The 26,667-nt window shown below is 36.1% G+C and overlaps 1 protein-coding gene, 1 long non-coding RNA gene and 1 pseudogene across 3 annotated transcripts; 2 read left to right on the top strand and 1 right to left on the bottom strand.

Annotated features, from left to right (window-relative positions):
• The first annotated feature begins 3,175 nt into the window (after window positions 1–3,175).
• Window positions 3,176–4,200, top strand: LOC140004914 (uncharacterized). Its single transcript, XR_011812728.1, has 2 exons — window positions 3,176–3,397; window positions 3,926–4,200. It is a non-coding gene; the product is annotated as an uncharacterized lncRNA (long non-coding RNA).
• A 1,058-nt stretch (window positions 4,201–5,258) lies between these two features.
• Window positions 5,259–7,115, top strand: LOC113738934 (lysM domain receptor-like kinase 4). Its single transcript, XM_027266199.2, has one exon. The coding sequence runs from the start codon at window positions 5,259–5,261 to the stop codon at window positions 7,113–7,115; it is 1,857 nt and encodes a 618-aa protein (XP_027122000.2).
• Window positions 7,116–8,216: 1,101 nt separating this feature from the next.
• LOC113739861 (serine/threonine-protein kinase AFC2-like) lies at window positions 8,217–12,262 on the bottom strand (annotated as a pseudogene). The gene is made up of 12 exons (XR_011813062.1): window positions 11,986–12,262; window positions 11,044–11,233; window positions 10,706–10,732; window positions 10,476–10,618; window positions 10,325–10,373; window positions 10,113–10,227; window positions 9,816–9,907; window positions 9,472–9,628; window positions 9,305–9,369; window positions 9,098–9,195; window positions 8,912–9,014; window positions 8,217–8,799 (listed from the first exon to the last, which is right to left on the bottom strand). The product of XR_011813062.1 is annotated as a serine/threonine-protein kinase AFC2-like (transcript).
• Between the last annotated feature and the right edge of the window lie 14,405 nt (window positions 12,263–26,667).

Genomic DNA, 26,667 nt, shown 5'->3' with positions numbered 1-26,667 from the left:
ACCTCCCCTGAGATTTCTGACATTTGCACTGACCTCCCCTGTGGTTTGAAACATTACACTAACCTCCCCTGAGATTACTAATCCTTTACAACTTCAGTCCAAACGATTAAAATATTATTTTAGGGAGTGAAATTAAAATTTTTTACCAAATTTGTCATTTGTACTACATGTTCAATGAATGACAAAGTATTATAAATCAATTAACAATTAATAAACTTTAAAAAATATAATTTATAGGCAAACACGCATTACTCATTTAAAATATGTTGGTCTAATCAACAACATCCTTCAGATCCCCGCTCAAAGGGACTAACCGCCCAACCCGTGGCACCCAAGGGTGCAACCCCTCATGCTGGACGAGCGTGGTACGGTACTTTGCACTGCCATTGTGGTTAAGGAAATAAAGTTGCGCCTTCGCTAATAGTTATAGCTTTTGGTGCAATGATAAGTGCTTGATCCTGACAAAGTACCAGTTTTTTACTGGTATTTTAGTTTCAAATATTTAATTTATGATAAATATATCAACATTTGTAAGTAAAATTCAAAAATTATTACAGTAATATTCTTGCAAAAAGGAAATCGATAGTTTATTTATTTAATATAAATTAATTATTTTTTTTTAAAAAAATAAATGGCCCATAAAGTATTAATTTTTTATGGATTTTATCCATTACATGAGTAAAGTATTCGCTCTTTATGTGCATTTTATTCTGAATCATTTAATTTATATTAAATACATAAATATTTATAACTAAAATTGAAAAGTGTTATATTAATATTTTTACGGAAGAGAGATTGGTAGGTTTTGTATTTAACAAAAATTAAATATTTGAAAGTAAATACAAATATGTATTTGAGCGTAAATATTTGTATTAAATTAAATGTTTGAAAATAAAATATCCTTAATGAACAGATACTTTAAATAGTTACCGCCTCTTTATAGGCAAACACGCATTACTCATTTAAAGTACCGGCTTTTTACGAATATTTTACTTTCAAACATTTAATTTATGATAAATATATCAATGTTTTTAAGTAAAATTCAAAAAGTGTTACAGTAATATTCTTGCAAAAAGAAAATTGGTAGGTTATTTATTTAATATAAATTAAATATATTTTTTAAAAAGAAATGGCCCATAAAGTATTAATTCTTTATAACTTTCATCCATTACATGAGTAAAGTATTGGCTCTTTATGGGTATTTTATCTTGAATCATTTAATTTATGTTAAATACATAAATGTTTGTAACTAAAATTGAAAAAGTGTTATATTAATATTTTTACGGAAGAGAGAATGGTAGTTTTTGTATTTAACAAAAATTAAATATTTGAAAGTAAATATAAATATGTATTTGAGCGTAAATATTTGTATTAAATTAAATATTTGAAAGTAAAATACCCATAAAGAACCGGTACTTTAAATAAGTAATGCGTATTTGCCTATAAATTATACTCTTTAAAGTTTATTAATTATTAATTAATTTATAATATTTTGTTATTTATTGGACATGTAGTACAAAGGACAAATTTGGTAAAAAATTCTAATTCACTCCCTAAAACAATATTTTAATCGTTTGGACTGAATTTGTAAAGGATTAGAAACTTCAGGGGAGGTTAGTGTAATTTTTTAAACCACAGGGGAGGTCAGTGCAAATGTCAGAAACCTCAGGAGAGGTTTCTGCAATTATCCCAAAAACCAATTGAAGCAATAGAACATCTCATGCACATTTTAGTTGTAAAATCATATAAGGCGGTGGTGGAAGAAATATAAGTGGGTTGGTAGATTCTTAATAAAGTGTATTTGATGATGATGTATATTATGGGCTTGTACAAATTTTATTTAGTTTGCTAATAAAATTAAGTATTAATCTTTTGTACGTCTTCACCGTTCAATACGTGACACATAATTTTCATTTAAATTTAAATTTTATATTTTACGTGTGTACAGTGCATTCAACTGTAATAGTCGTAATGATCAGAGAAAGCCTTTGGTCTAACAAAAGCAAACCTACAAAGCAAAGAAAAAGCTGTCTATAAAACAGAATGAAACTAAAACTAGAAAAATCTCATAACAAAAAACATATTATTTATCCCATGTATCTAATTAGCTAGAATTTTTTTTAAATACTTTTAAAAGTGGAATCTATTGCTCGTTTTGAATGAATTTTTCACTTCTGCAATACAAGATAATTGAAAATATATAAGAGGAGGCAAAAAATAAATAATTGTGATGTATAGGAGACCTTTCTTTGAAGCCCATTTGCTCAAAGTTGAGGGAGAATTGAAAACACAGCTGTGTGGTGCGTGAACTGTGAACTTTGAAGTCTCTTTCTATTTGCCTTTGTGTGTCCTGAGAGGAGAGGTGCACAAAAAGGATACGCAAACTCACACACACTTGGCAGCAACAGTTGAAATGGATGTCACTTTCTTGGATGCCAGCAGCAGCTGAGAAAAGTGGAAACATCCTATGAAATTTGAAAGGGTGGAAGCAAAAAGTCGGTACATGCCTTTCCAAGCTTTTTGGGGTCGGATAATATCGATGTACTCTTTTAAGGTAGGATTATTGAGGCCAAGCAAATGTTTTTGCTAGTCGCTAGGCCATTTCTTGTGCATGGTTTAATTTGACAAGTCCATTAGCTTCTTATCTAACAAGTCTCAATTTGTCAGCCTTTGAGCCACTCATATGACAATCAAATTCTCGTCACTGAGAAAATCATGCCCTTGCCCCACCACACAAATTATATTCCAACAAATAATCATCTTTGTACCTGTGAATGAATTTATTCGCAACATATATTGCAAGCAGATTTTTTGAGCTCATATTACATTTTTGTCCTTTGCTTATTTATCGTCCGTACTCTCAAAAGATCCCTTTTGTACGGTCCTTTGACTCTTCTGAAGTGGGCTTTTTGGTCAATTAGTTTGACAAGATTGCTGTGTTAAATCACTAAATAGTAATTTCAGGCCCCAATTTACTAATTCCTCCTCAAAGATGCTTTTCTTATGGGTTATGATATTTTTGATTGAGGCTAAAATTGGACGGTAAGTTTTTTTGTATCTACTTGCATGTTTCTACTGTTTCCAATGCCATTTTCAGCAGAATCACAATCATATACGTGCAAAAAACTCAATGCGGAGATAGAGATGTGCTGTGCCTCATAGATATAAGCTTTGTTCTTTTAGCCAGTAATATTAAAGTGCTTGTACTCACTGTTAAATGCATAAAGCAAAGCATATTTAACTATATCATAGGATGAGTAGTTATAGTAATAGCGATAAGGTAGCTGCGCGAAAAGCTATTCATAATCAGAAGTTGAGGGAGAAATGTGCTATGTTATCATCTGTAGTAAAGCTGTGATTTTGCTCTGCCCTGACATGCAAGTTACTCCTGATGAAGGTACAGATATTATTCGTTGTAATTACTTATTGAAATTTAGTATCGATCACAATTCTCACCTGTATGAATGATAATTATTCGGTGTGATTGTTTTTCTGTTAACAAATGCTGTGAAGAATCCATTAGTGCTCAGAATTTATCAGCTGGCAGCAATTTTGATCATGAATTGCAGGCTAGGATGCCTTTCTGTATTGATGAGACTATTTTTAATTGGAAAAAGGGTAGGTTTAATGCTATTGCATTGCCATTTCATTTCTGCTATTGTTTAAGAATTTTAGTCGGGAATAAGGGAAACTTCATCTAATGATGTCTAGACTGTGGGACAATTCATGTCTCCCAATTTTGCGCGTACAAATCATAATTACCTGAAATTTTCTCTTTCTTTAGATGCACTGCAACATTTCTTTGTCTGACTGTTCAATATATGGGCAAGGTTATATTACTTTCAATTAATATACCATGTCTTACCTGCTTAAAGCCCATACTTCTTCACTATGAATCTGATTTCGTTATGTTTATCTTCTCTAGGTTCTTCTTCAAAACTGCAATGTCTCCATCAAGCCTTGCAATCCAATACACTGCAAAATTCAGGCTCATTTGCCTAACTATATAACACTTTTTCGAAGTGTCATTGCTTACTAACTACTCTCATCCAGCAGGTCAATCTCCAATCTGCAACAAATACAAAGTACACTAGGTTTGCCATGAACACATTCATTGTTGGTACTGTTAGCGAATGTTACTGCTTTAGCAGTTGTTTTAAAATATTGCCTCTAATGCATTCATTTGTACTCTTATAGGAATTGCTGTGGTGCCTTCAAAGTATTATTTTTTCTACAACTTTCATGTGGAAAAACTTTATCAATGTTAAAATCCAGAACACTTTATGCAACGTTAAAAGACAAATTTAATAATACTATTAAAAATTCAAAGAACTCAAACGAAATTAAGACAAGTTAAAAATTTGTAAGCCCTTAAACTATTCAACTTTGCTCCTCAATTGTTTCAAATATTTCATTTTACTATTCAATTAATCCTCAAAATTTTTTCTAACACATGCAATAAAACACAATTCACAGGCACCCCCGCGCCTGGCGCGGGAAGAGCAGTCTAGTATATATAATTTGAATCATTCTCTTCATATGTAGTGATATCCATCAGGCAGATACTGGGTGCTACAAAGCTGTCCATGAGCAAATGTCAGCTGGGAAAGGGCATAATCATAATAAAAAACAACTTGAGGCTAACGCTAAATAATTTAAAAAAAAAAAAAAAAAAAAACTTGATGCTAACGCTACCAAACAAAGGATTTTTCTAGACAGACTTACAATTAAAAATAGTTTGTATTGAGAAAAAAATTAAAAAGACCAAACATACAATTAATTAAAAGGTTGTATTGAAAAGTTGAAGTACTATGAGATTTGCCCAATACTACTTCTTGTCATCATAATTTAGTGTTTAAATGTATTAGTGTTAAAGTGATGTAACCATAACGGTAATATGATTTTTTTTAAAGCAAATATTAATCTTACTCCAATTTTTTTCTATATATATAAACATTATAATTTCATTAAAATGGACATAGTGTCGTGAAATAGGGCAGAATCATTTAAAAAAAAAAAAAGGTAAAAATTCAAATGGCAAAGCCAGTTGTTCTTCCACTTTAACTTCTTTGAACTTATATTCACAAGAATGAAGGGATAGTTAAAAATAACCATGCAGAGCCGGCAAGGCGGCAAGTTTGATTTGTCCTGTTCATGCAAACTTCCAAATTGGACTCCTTCCGCCCTATCCTAATCTGCTACGAATTCTTAACTTCTCCATTTGGCTTCTGCTCTTCAGTTTCCAGTCCAGAAAAATAATGTCCCTCTTCCAATTGATCTTCTGCTTCTGCTGCCTGATTCTTATGATCAGAACAGCAGTTTCTCAACACAGCTATGACAGTTCTAATTGTACTTCAGATATCCAAGCCCCTGGTTCCAACTACCAATGCAGCCCCAATAGTCCTTCATGCGAAACTTTTATAGTTTACAGAGCTCAAAAAGATTATCAAACACTTAATTCCATTGCTTCTCTTTTCAGTTCAAGCATAGCAGAAATCCTATCTTACAACAACTTCTCCCAAGTTGATCAAAATCTACTCCAACCTGGCTATGAAATTGTCATCCCGGTTACATGCTTTTGCTCAGAAGACAAGTTCTCTCGTGCTGTTTATCAGCATAATGCATCTCGCTCAGACTCTTTATCAGCAATTGCTTGTGGTACTTTTGAAGGGTTGATGACTGCAGCAAGTCTGAGGGACTATAATCAAGATTCTCAAGGTGACAATCAAAGCATTTCTTCCATCCAAGTGCCTATAAAATGTGCTTGTCCTAATACGTCTGATATTGAAAATGGCATAAATTATCTTGTGACGTATCCCATCTTAGAGCATGATAATACAAGTTTGATTAGTCTGAAATTTGATATCCCGCAGAAAATGTTGGCAGATGCAAACAGATTAGTACCATTTCACGCCATTTTCCCTCAAACAACTTTGCTCGTTCCCTTGACTTACAAACCATTCCTTAACCCTGCTGCTATTGTTTCATCTCAAGATGAAGGATCTAGTCCTGGAGTTTTGGTTCCAGGTATATCAGAAACAGAAACAAAAAGCAAGAACTTATTTGCAATTTTGGGAGGGGTAATGTTTGCTGCCAGCTTTTGTATTGCTATGATCTATGGAACAGTCTGCTTCATATGGAGGAAAAACGGCCAAGACACAGTTAAGGACTTGTCCAGAAGAGCTCCAAGGTGGTCAAATTTCGGCTCGGAATTTCTTGATGACATGTCAAAGTTGAAACACTCATTCACATATTTCAGCATGGAGGAACTCATGGTTGCTACAGAGAACTTCAGTGAAGGTTCATTGTTGGCTGCAGGAGTTTATAGAGGCAAAATTGGTGATTCTTGCATGGTAATTAAGCAAATAAGTTCAAGGGAAGTGGCAAATAACATCATTTGCATACTGACAAAGATCAATCATTTAAACGTTGTGAAGCTAGAAGGTTTCTATGATGGAACCTTACCTTACCTTGTGTTTGAGCTTGCTGAAAATGGTAGCTTAAGAGAGTGCCTATCACACTCGAATGTAGGTAAGCAGTTAACTTGGAATATAAGGACCCAAGTAGCTTTTGACCTTGCAGAGGGATTGCACTACTTACATTACTGCACAAAGCCTACCTATGTTCATCGGAACATAAACAACAGAAATGTTCTTTTGACTGCAGATTGGAGGGCCAAGATTTCAGGGTTTGGATCAGCAAAGCCGCTTGATGTGAATAATGAAAAGGGTAAAGACTACTCGAAAGAATCAGCAATAGTGGGCAGAGAAGGGTATTTGGCACCTGAGTATCTTAAATACGGGCAGGCTTCAACTAAGGTGGATGTCTATGCATTTGGTGTGGTCCTAATAGAGTTGTTATCAGGGAAAGAAGCCACTACAAATGGGGAACTTTTGAAGAATTTTCTCAAATCTGCAGCAAATAAAGAGCTTCATCAAGGTTCTCCAGGCTACTTGGAGATGTTGGAACAGTTTATGGATCCTCTCTTGGAGAAGGATTATCCAGTGGATGATGCCTTATATTTAGCATGCTTAGCCAAGGCCTGTATGGAAGAAGACCCCCTTAGCAGGCCTACCATGAACGATGTGCTGATGGTTCTTTCAAGAATATTATGATATTCCTCCATTCTATCTTCTGCTCAATCCTTTTCAGTTTTCTCCTGTCATGCTAATTATAGAATATCAAGCAAGCTATCATTGAAGAGCAAATTCGATGACTATTCTACTTTTACATAGCAAAATCATTAAACCGAAATAGAATGTTGATCAGTCCAAGGAGAAAAGTTAAAGGTGGTATAGCTTGGTTCATATGTTAATGCTGAGACAAGTCTAGTAAGGAATTGGATACAGCCAGTTTCGCACAGTACGTAACAAACAGGACCGTTGAGAATTAGCATTTGCAGGGTTTATAATTATTAGTTAGAAGAGGACTTTGGCCTCTGCATACTGATACCTAAATGGCTAAATCTCATTCGGGCTTTCACATATTAGGACCTGGCATACTCAGGAAATCCAGCAACAGCAAAACCATTTACTGTGGGGAATTCGTGAACTTGAAAGTAAGAGCTCTAGCTCTTTGCTCAAGACTGTAAACCCATGCGTAACTTCATATGCAAATATCTGCAGTTCTGCGAATCAATGGCCGGTGCAGATTTCTGAAGCCAAAATTTGCAGATTTGTGAAACCAGAATCGGATGCTAATGATCAATGCCGGTTTTATTCCTCTACGGCCTCCAATATGCACTAAACTGCCATTTTTCCTTTTTTAAACCCATCGGATCAATTTATTTAAACTGGTGCTAAGCGCTCGTGCTCAGCTACAAACTCCCACATAATTAGGGAGAACCATTACCGAATCTCCATATTGATACGATAGCTAATTTAGTCGGCTAGCAAGCGATTGCAGAACAACTCAAAAGATACACAATAGCCTGTCGAACCCAATTTCTTCTTTTTCTAGTATACTTTTAATATAAAAGATTAATCCAATATCCATTGCACTCCTTTGGGTAATAACTCCTATTCTCCTTTGCAATTTTTCGGCTCCAGCGAATTATCAGCCCTAAATTCTTATCGCCTCGAGTAGCATCTTGCATTGCGTTTGCTTCCCGAGCCACATTTCATCATATAACAAAAAGTGACCAGGCAAAGAAAACTAAAACGAGAGGCAATACAGCAGTTTTATTATCCATAGAAGGGGCGAAAAACAAAAGCCAAGACAAAATAAAGGAGACGTTTCCATTAAACCTAGAAATAATCACGAGGGTCACACTATGTACATTAATCTGAACGTTAATGGTAAGCACTTTGTACAAAGCTGACAATCCAAACCCTCGCTTCATATCACAACTTCATCAGTCAGTGTTAGTATTTCCCCATAACTAAAAATCTAAATGAGAACAATCTCAGAATTCAGAAGCCAAAATTGGATGTCACAGCAACTGCCTTTGCAGCATCTTTACCAACGATATGCACAAACTGCTGCTGCTTCCATTGCTGATATTGGAGTGTAGAATAGATAACAGCTGTTATCTTTCATTCAAACTAGAAGTAACTAAAGAGAACCAGCACGAATAAACTTTCCATGTTTTACAAACAGCAGCATGCATTGCATTTCCTTCCCTGGCACAATCTTACTCCATTGAAATCGTCAGGATCTCCTGAGATAATCCCTGGTGAAAAACGGATTCCTCAAGGCCTCACGTGCTGTTAGCCTCTCCATAGGCTCATACTTGAGAAGACCTTGTAGAAGATGTATCAAATCCCCAGCCGAATGGTCCACATGTTGCATAATTAAATTCTGGAAGTGGAAGGATATTTCATTCACATTCAAAATCAGGAGCAAAAACTATTCCACCACCAAAATAATCCTTAAACTGAGAAGCTTAGAAAATTCTAGATAATACACAAACCTGAAGCCGAGGCAACTTAAGAACAGCTTTAATACTATCACGGGAGGTTGCTCCCTCAGGCCAGTCAAGTCGACCCCTTCTAACATATTTTTCAGCATGACGGCTAGATTAAACAAGGCGAACAGATTAGGCCCTTGAAAACTTACAGCACCGGATATTACAAGTGGGATAACAAACAACACTCACTCTGATTTCTTCAGCATATGTTGGGGCAGGGGACCAAGTACCCTCTCCATCATTGCAAGGTGTTCCAAATTCTCATGTGTTTGGAAAAGAGCTTCTCCCTGCACATTATCAAATAATGTCGATCAGGTCAGATTCAGGTAGATTATACATACAAATGCATTGCGGATGAGAAAACATCATAATCCAGGAGCTAGCAAAGAATCATACCGAACATAACTCAACCAATATGCACCCAACACTCCATACATCACAAGGATAACTCCATCCAAGCCCTGCATAATTCAGCATTACAGGTATCCACATGAGTATTACTGCAGACTTTGAGAGCGACACACACACTAGCACACCTATGACTATTAAAAAGTTCCATTTACCTAGAATGACTTCTGGGGCACGGTAATGACGAGTTGACACAATGTACGACTGATCTTGACGATCATAAGTTGTGCTGCCAAAATCAATCACCTTGATGGCACTTGATTTTGGAATTCTCTTATAATATGAATTGTCTTTTGGTGACCTTGCAGAACCCTGCAAAGATTAATGATCCAATAGGTTAAAACTGCCAAAGACAGAGAACACACAAAAAGTAGAAAGCAAGATCACACAAACTAATAAAACAAGGTCATATACAGTTTTTTGTACTAGAAAAATGCTAGCTCAAGCACAAGCCCATGCAAGCATTCCAACCACAAGAAGGGAACACCTAAATCATTACCCTGTAATCAGGAACTTTAATGTACTCTGGGGAGGTAAGAAGAATATTCTCGGGCTTTAAATCAGTGTGGATAAGATGCAGATCATGCATAACTGCAAATTTTGAAGCCAAAAAAAAAGTTAAAGGCAATGATGGACAGATTGCAGACATAGACTGTCTGCAATTCTGTACAATAAACAAGGGATTTAAATATTTAAGATGCCTATACATATAACACAATAAGAAACTATCATGCTTTGTGAAAAATCATGTGCTGCAATAAATAAAGAAAATCTAGAACAAGTAATTACTACACACATGCTACACATTCCAATAGTTGTCTGCCAATCTCTCGGACAAGATCAATGGGAAATGACCGGTAATTGTTTTTCCGAAGAAAATCGTATAAGCTTGGTCCAAGCTTCTCAAAGACCTGTTAAAACCATTTAAGTTCATCCACAATCTTAACCCCCGAAATATTGTTAAGTTGGGGAAATTAATCCACCAAATCAATCACACTATATACTTACAATACAGATATGGTTACGATAGTCAAACCAGTTCCGTATTTGCACACAACTGCAAGAGATAAACCAGCTCAACAACCGACACATTACACAAGAGCCTAAAATGGCATCAACAATTAAACGAGATGAGTGACAAAAGCACATTGATACTCACCGATTCCCCCCTTTATCATGTTTACCAAGTTGTTGGAGGACTTCAACTTCAATCATGGCAGCTTCCCGATACTTCTTAATGCCACGCACAATTTTAACGGCAACCATTTCCTTCCTTTCATTCTAGGACCTGGCCAAATGTGCCTGAATAAAGCCCGCAGATATGAGTACAGATGAAATGTATAGACATGTAGGAAGGAATACCAACAGACAGCACAATGCACTAAGTACCTTCGCCCATCTTGCTGTGAATTTTATCTGCAGCAACAATCAGAAATAAAAAACAGAACATCTTAAGTCAGAAGTGTAGTACACTAAAGAAGTGAAAAATACAAGCTATATTTATCTAAAGATCAAGAACCTCAATGTTATTGAAGAACAGAAATATTTCCCCTACGTCCAAAAACATTCAAAATAAAATGAAAGACATGCAAAATTTGAAATCCCAACCAACAGAACTATACAGCTACTTGTTACACTAAATCTAATAAGCAAAAATTCACCACGTCATTCAAACATGAGAACAAAACTATAAACATAATTTTCTGGATGATGGTAAAAGTAGTTACAGCGCGAAGTTAAATTTTCTCCAAGCTCAAACAAATAATGCCCATCCTTGTCATCTCCTCGCCATGGGGGAGAACCAGATCGAGCCACACCCTTAACAAACAGGGAACTAGTATGGTCTGGGGTTGCCCTTGAAGATGCATAGCTTGTCACATTTCCAACTTCTTGTCCACAAAACAACCCTAGCTGAGCCTACACACAGGCACCCATTCACATTTTTATTTAATAACAAAATTAATTTTGATTACCTCGGTACACCTCCTATCCTTCCAACAAACTAAATTGTAAATGAGTTTAGGTGAACCACATGATTAAATAATCAAATAAAAATACCATACAACCTGAAACAACACAAACAGAAGACAGAAAATATGTCAACTCTCAAACATCAAGTACTAAGATAACAAATCTCACCAACCAAAGCATAATTTTACTCTTCTCGTTCGCATTTTATGCAGATTTGGGATAAAAATAACTCAACAGAGTAATAAAAAATAGCAGCTAAATCAGTCAAAACATTCAATTGAATCCCCAAAGAAATATTCCCACACGTACTCGGTTTTTAAAAAAAAAGTTCTTAAAGCCAGTTTTTTTAAGCGAAATTTAAGGGGAAACCCGTTCAAAAGCTGGAAAACAAAAAACATGTTGAGAAGATTGGATCGACTCAATTTGCACATCAAAAAGGACGAAAAATTTAAACCAAGAATCTAATTGAACCAAAAAAATCAAAAAGTTGTAAACTTTTACTACCAAAAAACACCGTATCAAAAATTATAGATCTCAAGAAACCCTAGGTCAATTAATCTACACATCAAAATTAAACCTTTTGCATACCTGATCAGAAAAAACCTAATAAACTTCACCAGATCTATCAAAACAAAATCAAGAAAAAGGAAAAACCCAAAAAAGAAGAGATCTTAAGCAAATCAGAACAAATCCCATACCTTAGGAGCCACCTGAGGATGAATCGGAACTGGAGCTTGAGGCATAACATCCCAACCCAAACGCTGCCGTTTCCTCGGCCTCCGATCCATATGGGTGTGGGGAAATTCCGTCACGCGCTCCATCTCCATCACTACAAGAATCAGACTATGGAAAAAAATCGAAAAAACTATGCAAAACTATTCCGAGCGAGAGAGTTTGAAGAAATCTAGAGAGAGAAAGTTTCAACAACAGGGGAGAGAGGGAGAAAGAGAGAGACAGAGAGAGAATGATAACTGGGGGTTGAGGAAGGGCCAACCCTACGCCACAGAAAGCTAAAGAGGATGAGCATTGTCGGTTGAGATGAAATCTGGCCGTCCACGTGTACGTTTCTGAGACGTCGGTCTCTTAGTTGGTGGGTTTGGTTTATGGGATTCTTCGCTTTTGCGGGATTGAATTATTCGCTTTGGGCTGGGGCCTGGGAGTTGAGTTAACTAGAGTTAGTGGGTGAGGGTCGAATCTAACCCTGGTTGAGTTAGAGTGTTGACAAGGTTGGGTTGAATCTGGGATCTGTATATTGGGCTGGGTAAAAAATATGCTGAATGGTTTTTGGGCCTTGAGGGGACAGTTCCATTTCAAAGCCCGGCCATCGTTACCTGTATGAACCACGAAGTGGTAGTACAATTGTTTACCCGTACGGGGAAATTGTGGGATTGTGTTTGGACAGTGGATTATTTGAAATAATATTGTAGAACCTTTTTTTTGTGATATAATATATGTAAAATATAAATGTGGTTAAAAAGATAAAATAGCATTTGAAAAATATGTTTATAGTGCAAGTAAAAAAAAAAAATCACAAATAAGAACATATACTAACAATGTTGATCCTCTCTCCTACGAGGCTTCAAGTTTTGCTTGATAATCATCGATTAATGTTGAATCAATCGATAATTTTTGGATGCAAATTGCAAGCATGCCAATGTTTATTTTGTAGTTTTTTACAGAAAATTTTTACATTTTTTGTGAACACATTTTTTAATCACCTTTTTATTTCACAAATATCAAATTATTACTATATATATATATATATATATATATATGTATATATATTACAAAACTCCTAAAGATGGCAATCTGAGTTCTAACGTTTCATCAATTACAGACACTAGACATTGGTGTACTTTAAGATTCTCCGATAAACCCAATAATGTAGAAATGGAGTAAACATAACATATTTGTTTATTGTAATCTAATTTTCAGTCTGGACATCTATTTTTTGACTAATTCTTTTTGGATGTTTCTTAAATATGCCTCTAATCATTTTTTCATATTTCCAATTTTTTTATCTCTCTTTTTTTTTTTGGTCTCAGAAACATTACATCCCAAAAAGTCTTCTTTTTTTTTTAAAAAAAAAAATTGGTTTTGCAAGTTAATACTTGGAACTCCAAACCTTTTACTCTGGATTTCGATCAACTTTGAATAACTTGAAGATCCTCCAGTGCAACTTGCAACAATGCTGCAATGTTCAGCCAAAACATAGAATTACTCGATGATTAGTAATTGATATCAAAGCAATGGAAGTTGGAGTTTTCTAAGCCTCAAGGGTTTGCGTGAATTTCTCAATAAACTCCAGTATCTTGTATACCCACTAATTTTGCTTGATCAAAACTCTCCCATTTCAAAGTATAACAATATTCCTAGACAGTGAGAAGCAAGAAGACAACATTTAGGGGAAACAAGAGTTTATTTCATCTATGCATTGGTAAAATATATGAATCATTTTCACTCAGCAGCCTTGGAGCACCCAAAAGCTTTGAAGGGTGCCTCTTTATGCATGTGGGCTGTTTATAAACTCCTGGTGTGTGAGGATTTAAAGGAGAAATTTCTAATTTTGTGATGATTTTAAAAAAAATTCTACAAAAGGGGTGATTGTGGCGAGGGATTCCGTTGGGGGGTCTTCGCATTTCACGAATGCGAGCTCTTCTCAACAGAGATCCATCCCTTTTTTGCTTAATTTTTTTCGGAGGCAGAGATTTATATTTTTGTATTAAAACAAAATGTTTAAAGATTTCACATTCGCGTTCGCATTCCCTAAAAAAAATTTACTTCGGAGGTCGCGAAATGCGAGCTTAACTCAACTTAAGGGCGATTCGCGAGCTCAAAGACACTAAGTATAATTAAATATTTTGTTTTTTTTTGGGAGCTAGAGAATTTTTTCAAGAAAATAGTAAGAGCTAAGTGCGAGGTCCTAAATGTTTTTTTAAAAAAATTTTCAAATAGCTCGCATTTGATAAGTTTGACCTCCAAAAATTGTATTTAATTTTTGTGTTAGATTTCGCATTTATAAGCATGACTTTCATAAAAATAAATTCAAACTTGGTAGAAAAAAAAATTTAAAATGAAATTTACAAGCTCAAAAAAAATGTACAATTAAATGTAAATGTTGTTTGTTTTGTAGAATTTGCCTTTACTAAAATGTTCTCGGTAGTAAAATCTTATTTAAAATCTCAACTAAAATCTTATATTTTGGAGAAATGTAGGGAAATTTTATTTAAAAATCTGTAATTAGCAGAGGAATAAAATTTTTTTATTTTAAAACTTGCACGTGCCTAATCTTCATCAAATATGTGCTGTAAAGAAAAATCATATTCACAACAATCTGTTTAATATAATTTACTATACATGCATATTTCTTTTATATTAAAAAAAATTGATAATTTTAAGGTTTGAAATACGTTATTTTATTATAATACATTTAAAGGGTGGAAAAAGAACACATGCATAGTTCTTTCTATTTCATAGATCAATGTAAAAATAGAATGAAATTATTAACATGTAAGGTGTTGACTATATTTTATGAATAAAATACTAACTTTTGATCCTTTTTTATGAAATAAATTTATTTATCAAATTCTAATTTTCCTTTGTTATTAATAAATCGTATTTATTTGTTGACACCGATGAATATTAGTTATAAGAATGTAATAATTAATAGTCATTAATATCTGTTACAATTTTTTTATTGTAATTTTAGAAATTCCATAACGCAATGCTATTTAAAAAAAGTATATAAGTTATTTTTATGAAGTGCATGTTATTTGTTTGGTAGTTGAAAAGGAAAAGAAAAAAAATAAAATCAAATATCTAGCGATTAAATCTTGCGTGTTTTACCTTTTACAATTGATGCGAATGTAGATATTTTTAGATGAAAATCACCGGTTACTCAACATTTCACATACTGAAGTTGCTTTTCATACTCTTAATTTAAGTATCGTTTTACGCGAAAGTCGACATTTGTAGATGAAAACTGCCGGTTACTAAGTACAAAAACATTTGGAGTAGAATAACCCTTCTTTATTTTGGTGTATATATAATAAAATTCCCTCTAAGAATAATCATGAGAAAAGTATGACACTTATTGACCATATTAATTTCTTAACTTATAAAATCAGATAAAAAAAAGAATTTTCATCAAATGTGCAAAATGTAGGCATAATTTTGTCCACTTTACTAGATATACTTTCCTATAGATGTAAAAATTATAATCACATAAAAATCATTTCCCAAATTCAATGAGAAAAGAAGTTTCAAAACTATATATATTTATTTCAAAAGGATAAGTGAAAAAATTGTTTTTATTTATTATGGTTAATAACATATATATGTATAAGGTTTTGGAAAAATTTTGACAGAGTCTCCCCTTAAAAGTGGACTAAAACTCCCTGCCAGCAACCACAAGAAATACAATTTAAGCACAGCAATTATATGAAACACAACTAAAACCACAAGTACCACACATATTTCTCCCCCCACACTTAAATTACACATTGTCCTCAATGTGTAGGGAAGAAATGAAACAAAAGAAGAAAAGAAAAGAAAGAAGTTTCCGCCAAGTCAATGGTTGAGATCCTTTTCAGCCACTATTCACGAACCACTGCCAAAATACAAGTGCCTACCAAATAAAAAACAGAAAAAATAAAATGAAGTTAAACATCTTAAGTTCCACAAGTTAAGATAATTAGGCAAGCAAATCCACCAACTAAAGATAGCTTCTGCAGTGCGCCATGTCAGTTATCCCCCTCGGCATCATCGTCATCCTCTGCATCACGATTGGGTGGTGGATGAATGCCCAAATGATCTTCAATTCGGCTTAGACGATTCCTAACGTCAGCTAACTGGAATGCAAAGTTTTCGATATGGTCAAAGAGTCGCTGCCAATTAGTCTGTGGTGGAGGAGGAGGTGGTGCTGCAGTAGATGGTCCAACTTCATCCCGACCATGTCTAGCCTTCTGTCTCCGCTCCTGAACAGGGCCTGGAATGCCAATACAAAGGCGGCGAAGAGTAGTGATAGTCATCTCAGCCCGTGGTGGAACAATCTCCCGCCTCATTCCTTCCAACTGAACCTCAAAACGCCGGAAGATTAAAGTCAGTAGACGAGAAAATGATAGTTTGAAGGAAGTTGTCTTACGCCTCGCCGTAGACCTAATGTGGCTGATGATGATATTAGGCAATGAAATTCGAGCATATGGAGATGTCCGGTTATGGAACATGTAATCCAAGAAATAGATATCGCTCTTGCGGACCTCCGTGTGCCCCGTCTTCTTTGGGATGACATTGTGAGCCATCATATAAATGATAAGACGATGACGAGGTTCGAACACATTCGCCACTATGGTCTCCTTCCTTGTAGATCGAAAAGGTTGGTACTCAAGACCAAACCTAGCCATGGCCAACGAGGGATCCCACCTCCTATTCGGGGGAACAAACCCCTTCTTCAAATCTACCGGACGACCGTCATCCATACACCCCAGAATAGCGGCCAAATTTTGACGTGACAAGGTGATTCGTCTTCCACGCACCCAGGACTCAACTAGTTCTCCACTATGGCGCGCCTTACTTTTAATGTTGGCATAAAACTCGCGCACCAAGTCGGGGTAGTAATAGTTTGGTAGGACTAGAATCGGAGCCCATCCTAGCTGAACAAAAGCATCTGAGATGTTGTACATCAACTCAACTGGTGGACTGACGTGCATCTCGAACAAAAACTCCAAATTAGCACGCGCCTCATGCCACTCCTGATTCCGGCGAGTGTTGAACCTAGCACTGTCAAATACCGAATTTCCCGCTCCACGGGAGGTGCCCTCACCAGGTCGACGGTTAACTGGTGGAGGAGAAGGTGAATTCTCCTCCTCAGTCACCTCCATCTCCTCATTAACTTCCCTCTCCTCACTACTAGAGGATGAAGTTATCACACGCCTTCCCCTTGGCATAGTACCTAAAAGAAAATGTTGCAATTAACCACATGTATTCTCACACAATTCACAATTTGGCAATGAATATCCTAAAACGATCCAAATAATCTCCAATTTGTCCCTTCAAGTGATAATTCGTCCAATACCTAATGTAAAGGACCGAACAAGACGAGCCATAATTCCAGCCAAAAATTGCTCAAAATGACCAATAAAAACAAGATATGGAATAATTGTAACCCAATTAGTGAAAATAGCAACATGTATGATTATAACTATTTAGAATTAACAATAATAATATGTTTTTAGGTATGATCATGTTTAGGCAAAAATTAAACCAATTAAGAAACCGAATCAACCAAATTACTCACTATACACAATGCACATGCTAAAATATCATCAACTAACCATTCTTAACCATAATTAATCATAACCAATAGCTCAAAAACATCCTAAATCCATTTTTCAATTTCCCCCAAATATAGAAATTGTGAATTTTAAATCACTACGAAACCAATAAATTGCTACATTTAAGCATATAAACATGCTTAAACAATCTTAACATGTATGAATAAAATAAAAAATAGTCATAAATATCATCAAATTTTAGAATCTTGAAGGTTGTCAGATAGCTTTTTCTAAAAAATATGACTTTCTTAAATCAAAAGATTTGATGAAGAAACTTACCTCAGTCACGTAGAAGGAAGTTTGCTGATGCTAAAAATGTCAAAAGCCCTATGAGCATGCCTTTAATTGACCTCCAATTGAAGAAATTAGAGTTTAAGAACCCTAACTTTGAATCCCTCAAAAACCTGATTTTAGGTGTTTTTGTTGGATTTTCATAAGTTAAAAAGGGTGTATGAAGCTCAAAAGGTGTTGGGTTGATGATTTCTAGCAAGATTATGAAGTAAAAATGAAGATTTCTAGCATCTTCGACTCGCGTTACATTAGTCGCGTTTTTTGCCCAAATCTTGCGGGGATAAAAACGCGACTGTGGTTGAAAACGCGACTACAGGCACGTATTTGAAGTCGCGTTTTTTGGTATATGATCCAGGCTTTAAAACGCGATTTAGGATGTCGAGTTTCTTAGCGCGTTTTCTTCAGTGTTTTTGCAGAATTTGATACGCGTTTTGATGAAAACACGACTTAGAAGCGCGTTTTCATGCTTGGTGCGTTTTGTTCTGCAATTTTTTTTGCAGAAAATGAACTTTGAAAAATTACCATCGGTACCCCAATCACTCAAAATGCATCATAGATCATTTGTTTGAAAAATTTATCAATGTGCGCACTTGTAAAATGATAAAAACATGCATTTTACCCCTTTTGGATGCATGAAATACACCTTTAACGCAAATCAAAGGGGTTAAGTGGATTGATCAAAGTTCGTCTTTTTTAATCTCAAATGGTCATTCTTGCCACGAATTGCCAACTCTATACCACAAAAATTTCAACCCACCTAAAACGCTTATTCAACTCATAAAAGCACACCAAATTAACATAAGGTACTAAAACATGAGTTATTCGTGAAATTTTAGAATATATACAAAATGTCACCAAAAAAGTATATAATCCATACGTTAGGTTATTTATACAATAACGATAGTCAATAGCGTGCTATCAATGCTACCCAAATTTTTCATGAGTACCACATATTGTGGGTTTGGGTATTTTTCGGTTTCGACATGGTTGGTTTGGCACTACTGTATGGCCTTGAGTAATATGTGTCAACAGTGTAGCTTGGTGAATTTGAGCGCTTGTGCCTTCACCTCCTTGACATTGCAGAGAAGTATGCTGATGTGAGTCCCTATCGGGCGTAAACTCTGGGAAAGTCAAAGGGGACCTAGAATACCCAATCGATACACCTCTCTCGTGCATGATATCTGTCTGAGGTGTGAGAACAGTAGATGCGCCAGCTTGGTCCTCAGTAGCAATCGAACCTCCATGGAATTCAGTTTGTATGGCGGGTTCTGGTGATCGGAGTCTACGACGTCGTCCACCGCCATGCTGACTTCTGCGGGTATTTCTAGGAGCTCGCTGCACACGACACGGATCAGCATATAGCGAAATTTCCTGTGGTACGTGTGGAGGGCGAAATGCAAGTCGGCGTGACTCTCCTACATGATGCAAAGATGTGGATGTAAAGTCGCCCAACTCTTGAAAATATCTGCTGTGTTGTTCATCACTAACTGCAAGAGAGTCCTGTGCCATGAAATACATGCGAGACATGGCATCGCTCTGGAGAAACAACCAAATCGGGGATAAGAAGGAGATACTGTGGTAAGAAATAGTTAAAAAAATGAGCAAACTAAAAGTGACGAAATTAAAACTGTTGGTTGGAAATAAACTTACAAGATATTGTGCCCTAGCGCTATCCCCCTGAAAGCCCACTGGGAAAGCGGGAAATCGACTTGGATTTGAAATATAAATCACCGTCCGCTCCCGATACCACTGAACATACTCCTCCGATGGATATGTAGTATCTTCAATTATAGTGCCATCTTGTACATGCAAATGGCGATCAGTCCAAATATCAATGTAGTGTCCATCCGTGGTGCTCCGGTCTTGATTCGCTCTACCTCGACGATCTAGAGAATGTAGAGATGCCTGATTATCTGTCAGCCTCATATCAGGCAGTGACTGATGAAACCCAAATTGCCGCATAACCCGATGAGGGAGGTGCGGCTCAACTACATCCCAGCAAATAAGATACGTTACGGACCTTCAAATGTCCCGACCTGCAGTACAATACGCAGGAAGAGAAGCGAGAACGTCTTCCGAATAGGGCTGCCATATGAACTGAAAAAAATACAAAATCCTACTTGTTTCATTTTTTCTATCTGGAAATAATAAAACTTCCTAATATGCAAATTGGACACATCATATGAAAAAAAGTGCTAGTCTCCGGCCAATTAACAAATTTTTGCATTTCTCAAAAAAAAAAATTCGACAGAGTCTCCCCTATAACTGGAGGTTAACTCCCTGCCAACAAAGTCAATTTCCATTCAAAAAATGCACTTATACAACTTGTGCTTTCAGTTGACAAGCACTATTATGACAACACGACTGGCACAACTTGTGCTATTTTCCAGGTTGCTCATGGAAGTTGCCAATTGAGACATCTGTGCTTCCAAATTCCTAATGCTAGCACGAGTCTCTTGTTGAAATCTGTGAGACTCCTGCTGAGATCTTTGAGCCTCTTGCTGTAATTGACTCGTGCTTTGGGCCAGTGACTTCACCATATCTTCAAGAGACATGTTTGAATTGGAAGTGGATGGTTGTTGCACTGGTGGCCGTGGCTGAAAATGTTGTTGAAAGCCAGGGGGTTTTGAAGCATAGCTAAAGTTAGGATGATTTCGCCACCCTGGATTGTAAGTGGGTGCAAAAGGATCATTCTTTCGTGGAGGTGGTCCAGAAAAATCTCCCACTATATTGGCTTGTTCAGGTGAATCCTCCTGGAGAGTTGGACACATGTCAGTCATGTGTCCGGGAGCAGCACAGATACCACAAGTTTTCACAGATTGTAATTGCCCCCTTGCCATTTGATGTACCAGAGAGGTAAGCTCAGATAGTTTACCCTCTAAGTCAAAGTGATTCACTTCATTGACCCTTCTTATTGCTCCATCAGCTCTCACTCCAAATTGTTGGGAATTTTCAGCCATGGTGGAGATCAATAACGTGGCTTCGTCTATGGTCTTGTTAACCAGAGCACCGCCACTGGCTGTATCTAACATGCTCCTATCCATGGGTGATAATCCCTCGTAGAAATATTGTATTAAGAGCTGATCAGGGATTTGATGATGCGGGCAGCTGACACACAGTTGTTTAAAGCGCTCCCAGTACTCATATAGAACTTCCCCATTTGCCTGCCTAGCTCCACATATTTCTTTCCTTATATTGGCGGCTCTAGAGGCAGGAAAAAATTTCTCGAGGAATCTTCTCTTCAATTCTTCCCACGTAGTGATGGATCCAGATGGCAGGTAAAATAACCAATCTTTAGCCTTATCTGCCAAAGAGAAAGGGAAGGCTCTCAACTTGATGTGGTCCTCAGTGACTCCTTGAGGTTTCATTGTGGAGCACACCACATGAAATTCCTTCAAGTGTTTATGTGGGTCTTCAACTGCAATACCACGAAAAACAGGAAGTAAGTGAATAAGACCAGATTTAAGCTCAAATGCATCTTCCGTGTTAGGAAATGTAATGCATAATGGCTGCTGGTTCACGTTAGGAGTTGCCAACTCCCTCAAAGTTCTTGGCGCTGCCATTGCTACTCGGGGAATATGCACTTCTTCTTTTTCAGATTTACTTGATGAATCACTGGAAACAAACTCTTGCTTAGATTCTGAAGGTAACGTTGAATCTTGTTGCTTACGCACTTTTGCCTCCTTGGTCAACCTTCTTGCAGTCTTCTCAATCTCTGGATCAAATTTTAATTCTCCTGTACGAGAAGATCGAGGCATAAAATAAATAAAAAAAAATAAAAATAAAAATAAAAATAAAAACTAAAGCCTGTGCAATAAGTCACTTAAAACATCAGTTCCCCAGCAGCGGCGCCAAAATTTGCTGGGTGTCAAACCACCAAAAATAAAATTTATATTAGACCTACTACCAAAACTGAATGAGTATAGTGGTGAGTAGGGTCGTCTTCTCAGGGAACAGGTAGGCAAATCACACAGGAAAATAGGGGGGATTTTTAGCAGTAATACCAACTAATTAAAAAGGAATAAAAGCTGAAATTTAAAGTTGATTAAGATAGCAGGAACCAAACTACACAAATAACAATTAATTAAAACAACCTAGTCAAGGAATTAATCTTGGCACCGAAGCACACAACTGATCACAGATACACGGGACAATTCATATACTCACGAATAAACTGGTTATAGTGGTCAAGCGACGCGCCCAACCACCAATCTTTCCTTAATTTTATGGTAGTCAAGAGACGCTCATAAACTACCCTCTTGTGACTAGACAACCCCAGAAACGCTCACAGGATTTAATGTAGCCACAGTATTAGGAATTAGAAAGACCCAATTCTAGATGACAAACACACATGCGGGTTTATTTAGGCTAGATTAATTATCCCCACGATCCAAATTAGACCGCTTGCGAGGCGGTGAAGTTGTCTCATTTGCCACTAATCAAGATGTTTAAAGGCTACGCGCCAACATCCTAATTGGCTATCAATTATTTAGACAATCGAATAACAGGCCTAATCATCCAATAAATCTAAACAATAATAACTCAGGAAAAAATAGAGAATAATCAAATACCCATGAACATATAAATTAAAAATAAAACAATTAAAACGATCTCACAGTTATGGTGCTCCAATCCTTGATTTTTTCCTCAACTAGATAAAAGAACTAGTCTTTCCGCATAATCATGAAGCAATTTGGAGTTTTCATGTAATTTTGTCTATGAAGGAGTAAAAGGGTGCGGCGGCTTGTCTCAAGCTTGCGTGCAGAAGTAAAAGGAAAGAAAAAAACAAAAGAATGAAAAGCTCCCCTAGTCTATTGCAATTCCCCCAATTTGTAGTGCTGCCCGTCGTCCTTTTTGCTAGCCAAAATAAGAAGTTGTTTCTCAAACGAATTATTTCCTTAATTCCCTCATTGGATTGTTGCCAAAAGTCCTCTTTGGATTCTATTTCCTCTGTTGCTTAAAGGTCTTCGCGGCACTTGCTTTCCAATTCCAATTGGTTTCCAATTCTCCTGTGTTTCCCAAAAGGATTCCTTTTTCTTACTTTCTTAGTTGTTTGTTGCCAAAAGACTTCTTGTTTTTAAGGTTTCCTGATCTCACGCATGATCTCACGCATGGTAAAAAGGTATCTTCCAATCAGAATGGTTGTTCCAGGGATTGGGCCCGCGATCCGGCTTTTTCACGCAGCTTTGTATTGTCTGGCGTGGGCACGCCTTAGAAGCAAGAGTCTTCTGGATTTTGCCTCCCTTTTGTCACTTTCAACACTAATTGCCTGTAATTAACACAAATACTAATTATGAGCAGAAATCCAATACTTTGCATACTAAACTGCCAAAATTAAGACCAAATAACCACAAATAAAATGCATAATTATATCCCTATCACCCTCACAAAGAAATATCTACAAAAATTTAGACAGAGTCTCCCCTATAAATGGGCTAAAACTCCCTGTCCGTCATCCAAATATCCATGAAATTGAAAAGCTCCAATCTATAAACTACATACTATCAATAAAATTCCTAAACTCCAATTGCAAAACATATAATGTCCAATGTAGATAGTGATTCGACCAAAAATAACAGCTGCGAAATAGATTTTAAAAACAAAAACTGAAAAGTGGGCACTTGGCACCCAAATTTGGTACATAACCCTTGCCCCCACATTGAGTATTAGAGACTTTGTCTACTATGTGCTTAGCATTCTAGACAATTATTTTGTACATTAAAATAGTCAGAGATGATTAATTATTATCATTTTAAATTACACAAGACATATTAAAGTACTAATTATTGTAATTATTATCATTTCAAATTATACAGGGCGTATTAAAGTACTAATTATTGTAAATGGCTTTGATAACTACATTAGTCAAAAATAAGTATGTGTCAAATATATTTATATACACTTGTTAAAGTACGACAATAGTGTCTAAATGTATATAAAAAATAATTAAATGGCATGCTAAGACTGTTAAAGCAATGGAAATGCATCCAACACAACTTCAAAAAACGCGCATCAAATTTTGGGTCACGCTAACATATATTGTAATTTTAGCAAAATTTATTTTTCCATTTTAGTTTAATCTCCACTATTTTTCTAAAATCTTCTCTAGGAACACAACTCTAATGTACGATTTACCCATCTATATCTGGACACAGAAAACGCGACTGAAAACGCGCCTCGACTCGCGTTACATAAGCTACGTTTTGTGCACAAATCTTGCGGGAATGAAAACGCGACTGTGGTGGAAAACGCGACTTCTAGTCACGTATTTGAAGTCGCGTTTTTTGGTATATGATCCAGGCTTTAAAACGCGATTTAGGTGAGAAACGTGACTTGATGTCGCGTTTCTTAGCGCGTTTTCTTCAGTGTCGTTGCAAGAATTCGAACAATGTAACGTATATCCTCAAATCCACCACAAAAATTACAAAAATAAGCACAACCCACATCAAATTTAAACCCAAATTTCACAACAAATCTGAACTTGCCTTTGGATTCAAGTATTCAAGTATTAATTAAACTTAAAATGTGAGGCATTGCAAATGGAAAGAGCTCACCTTTATGCTGTTTGGCACTTGAAGTGGGACGGCAATGCTGGCAAATGTTGGGTACGGCAATGGGGCGGCAGTGGGTGGGCAAAGTCGCAAATGGGTCGGCAATCTGTCGGTGCAGAAGCTCCGAAAACCGGCTGCAATCTGGATGGCTTGCTTCAGCGAGGCAGAAACTTCAGATTTGCGTGGCTTCCGGCGGAGCAGAACAACAGAGATGGTGGCGCCGTTCCTCCTATTTCTGCCGTCCGGCGTTAATAGCAGCACAAAATAGGACACATGGTGGCCAGCTCTTTGGATGCTTCGATGTGCAGAACCCAACTCAGTTTTTTTCAATTGCGAGGCACCTATGGCGGGAGTTTGCTGGCCGGCTCCGTTTTCTTTGTTTTGCTGAGAACTTCTCTAAGAATTGCGTTCTGCAATTGTTTTGACTGAGGGAAACTTTTGTGGTCACTGGCTCACTGAGCTCGCATTTCGCGAATGCGAAGACCCTATTTCAAGAACAATACCCAAAAACCACCCTACTTGTAGAATACCTTTTTTTTTCGCCATAAAGTAAGAATTCTCCCGATTTAAAGATGGTTGGCTTTACCAAAAGATGATTTACACGTCCACTACTGTTGAGGCACTAGTTTCATGACTGGAACATTTTTAATATGTCAAATCTCAGATTTTTCAGGTTATCATAGAAAATATACATTAACTGCGTACATGTTTATGCTAGAGTGTGCTTAATGTATAACAATTTTTGCAAACATATGACCATTGGATTTTTCTAGCAGTGTTCATTAGACACTCATTAGTACATTTCATTTCTACCAAACTTAATATATAAAAATAGATAATATATTTATTGCACTTGAACTCTCTTAGCGAGTACCTATTGGACACCAATTAATGAAACCCTTACAATACTTAATTAATCTTAGCTAGTCTATTAAAGCTATTGACAAATGAAAGTAGATCTATCTAATGGGCACTTATTAAGGTGGAGCTCATGTGTTAATTTTTAGAAAAAAAATTAAAGTTAAATAGGGTAAGTTGATATGTGTAAACGAGGATAGTGTGTGCATTCACATGATAAATTAAGGGTGATTTAAGTGTAGCAATAAGGATGCCCATTAAAAAAAATCCATGAAATTAAACCACCAAATACTGATACTCAAATATCTTAGTGGACAAAATAAACTTTACTCCACTGTGGTTTAGCAATTTTTCACATAACTTGCCTATAGCTTTAAAAGTTATATTTAACTCTATCATAATTTGAATTAAAGTGTTAAAGTGACAAAAATAATCATTTGTAACGGAACCAATGAAAATATCAAAATTACTCTTGTTTAAAAATTAAAATGGCTGAAATGATCAAAATATATAAACATAATATACATGACACTCTAATCCCGTACAATTTTATATTTCACTATATAACCCCCTTATGATTTAGTGTTCTACCATAGAACACCCTTATGATTTTCAAAATATATATATCACTCCCATGGTTAATAAATAATTTTCAACTTTACATAGAAGTGCTTTTGATATTTTAGTTGACTCCGCTATGAAATGTAAATTCCGTTATTTTGATATTTTAATCCAAATCGTAAGAGGATTATGTATAATTTTTGAAATCATAGGGGGTTATGTGAAAAATGCTAAACCACATAGGGTAAAGTGTATTTTGCCCTACCTTATTTTATCATCTTTGTAGAATAAATCCAGTTGTGCAAACCTATTTATTGGCCTTTCTATGTAGGCTATCGTAATAGAAATCACAAATATTACACACCTCTAAAAGATCCCTGCCATAAAACTGTCACCTTCTAATTGCATATGAAGATACTAAAACAGGAAGAATAGATTGATCTATCATTCATCAGCCAGGCTAAGGCTCATATGAATATCGCTTTGTTACTCGTTTTCTGACTGGTTGTGAAGAAAAAAGGTCAGCACACCAAAAAAAATAAACTAGAGCCTCTTTTTTTGCGCAATTATCTACAAAAAAAAAAGATTAAAAACTTCTAGTTCATTTTCTTAATCCATAAATAGAACACAATTCAGAAATTAGAGCCTTTCATTGTGCAATTTTTTTGGGAATAAACAACGAACAAAGTGAAGTTCGACAAGTAGGATCATCCAATACCTTTTGCGAACACTACAACTGATCACTTTTAAGTTTCTCACTTTATTCACTTCAGGCATCAAGAAGGCA

The sequence above is a fragment of the Coffea arabica genome, chromosome 4c (assembly GCF_036785885.1).
Source record: "Coffea arabica cultivar ET-39 chromosome 4c, Coffea Arabica ET-39 HiFi, whole genome shotgun sequence".
Taxonomy (NCBI): Eukaryota; Viridiplantae; Streptophyta; class Magnoliopsida; order Gentianales; family Rubiaceae; genus Coffea; species Coffea arabica.
This window is presented reverse-complemented; position numbering and strand designations above follow the sequence as displayed.

Excerpts from the sequence above, each read along its gene's own strand:
- LOC113738934 (XM_027266199.2), top strand. The coding sequence starts at position 5,259 with ATGTCCCTCTTCCAATTGATCTTCTGCTTCTGCTGCCTGATTCTTATG.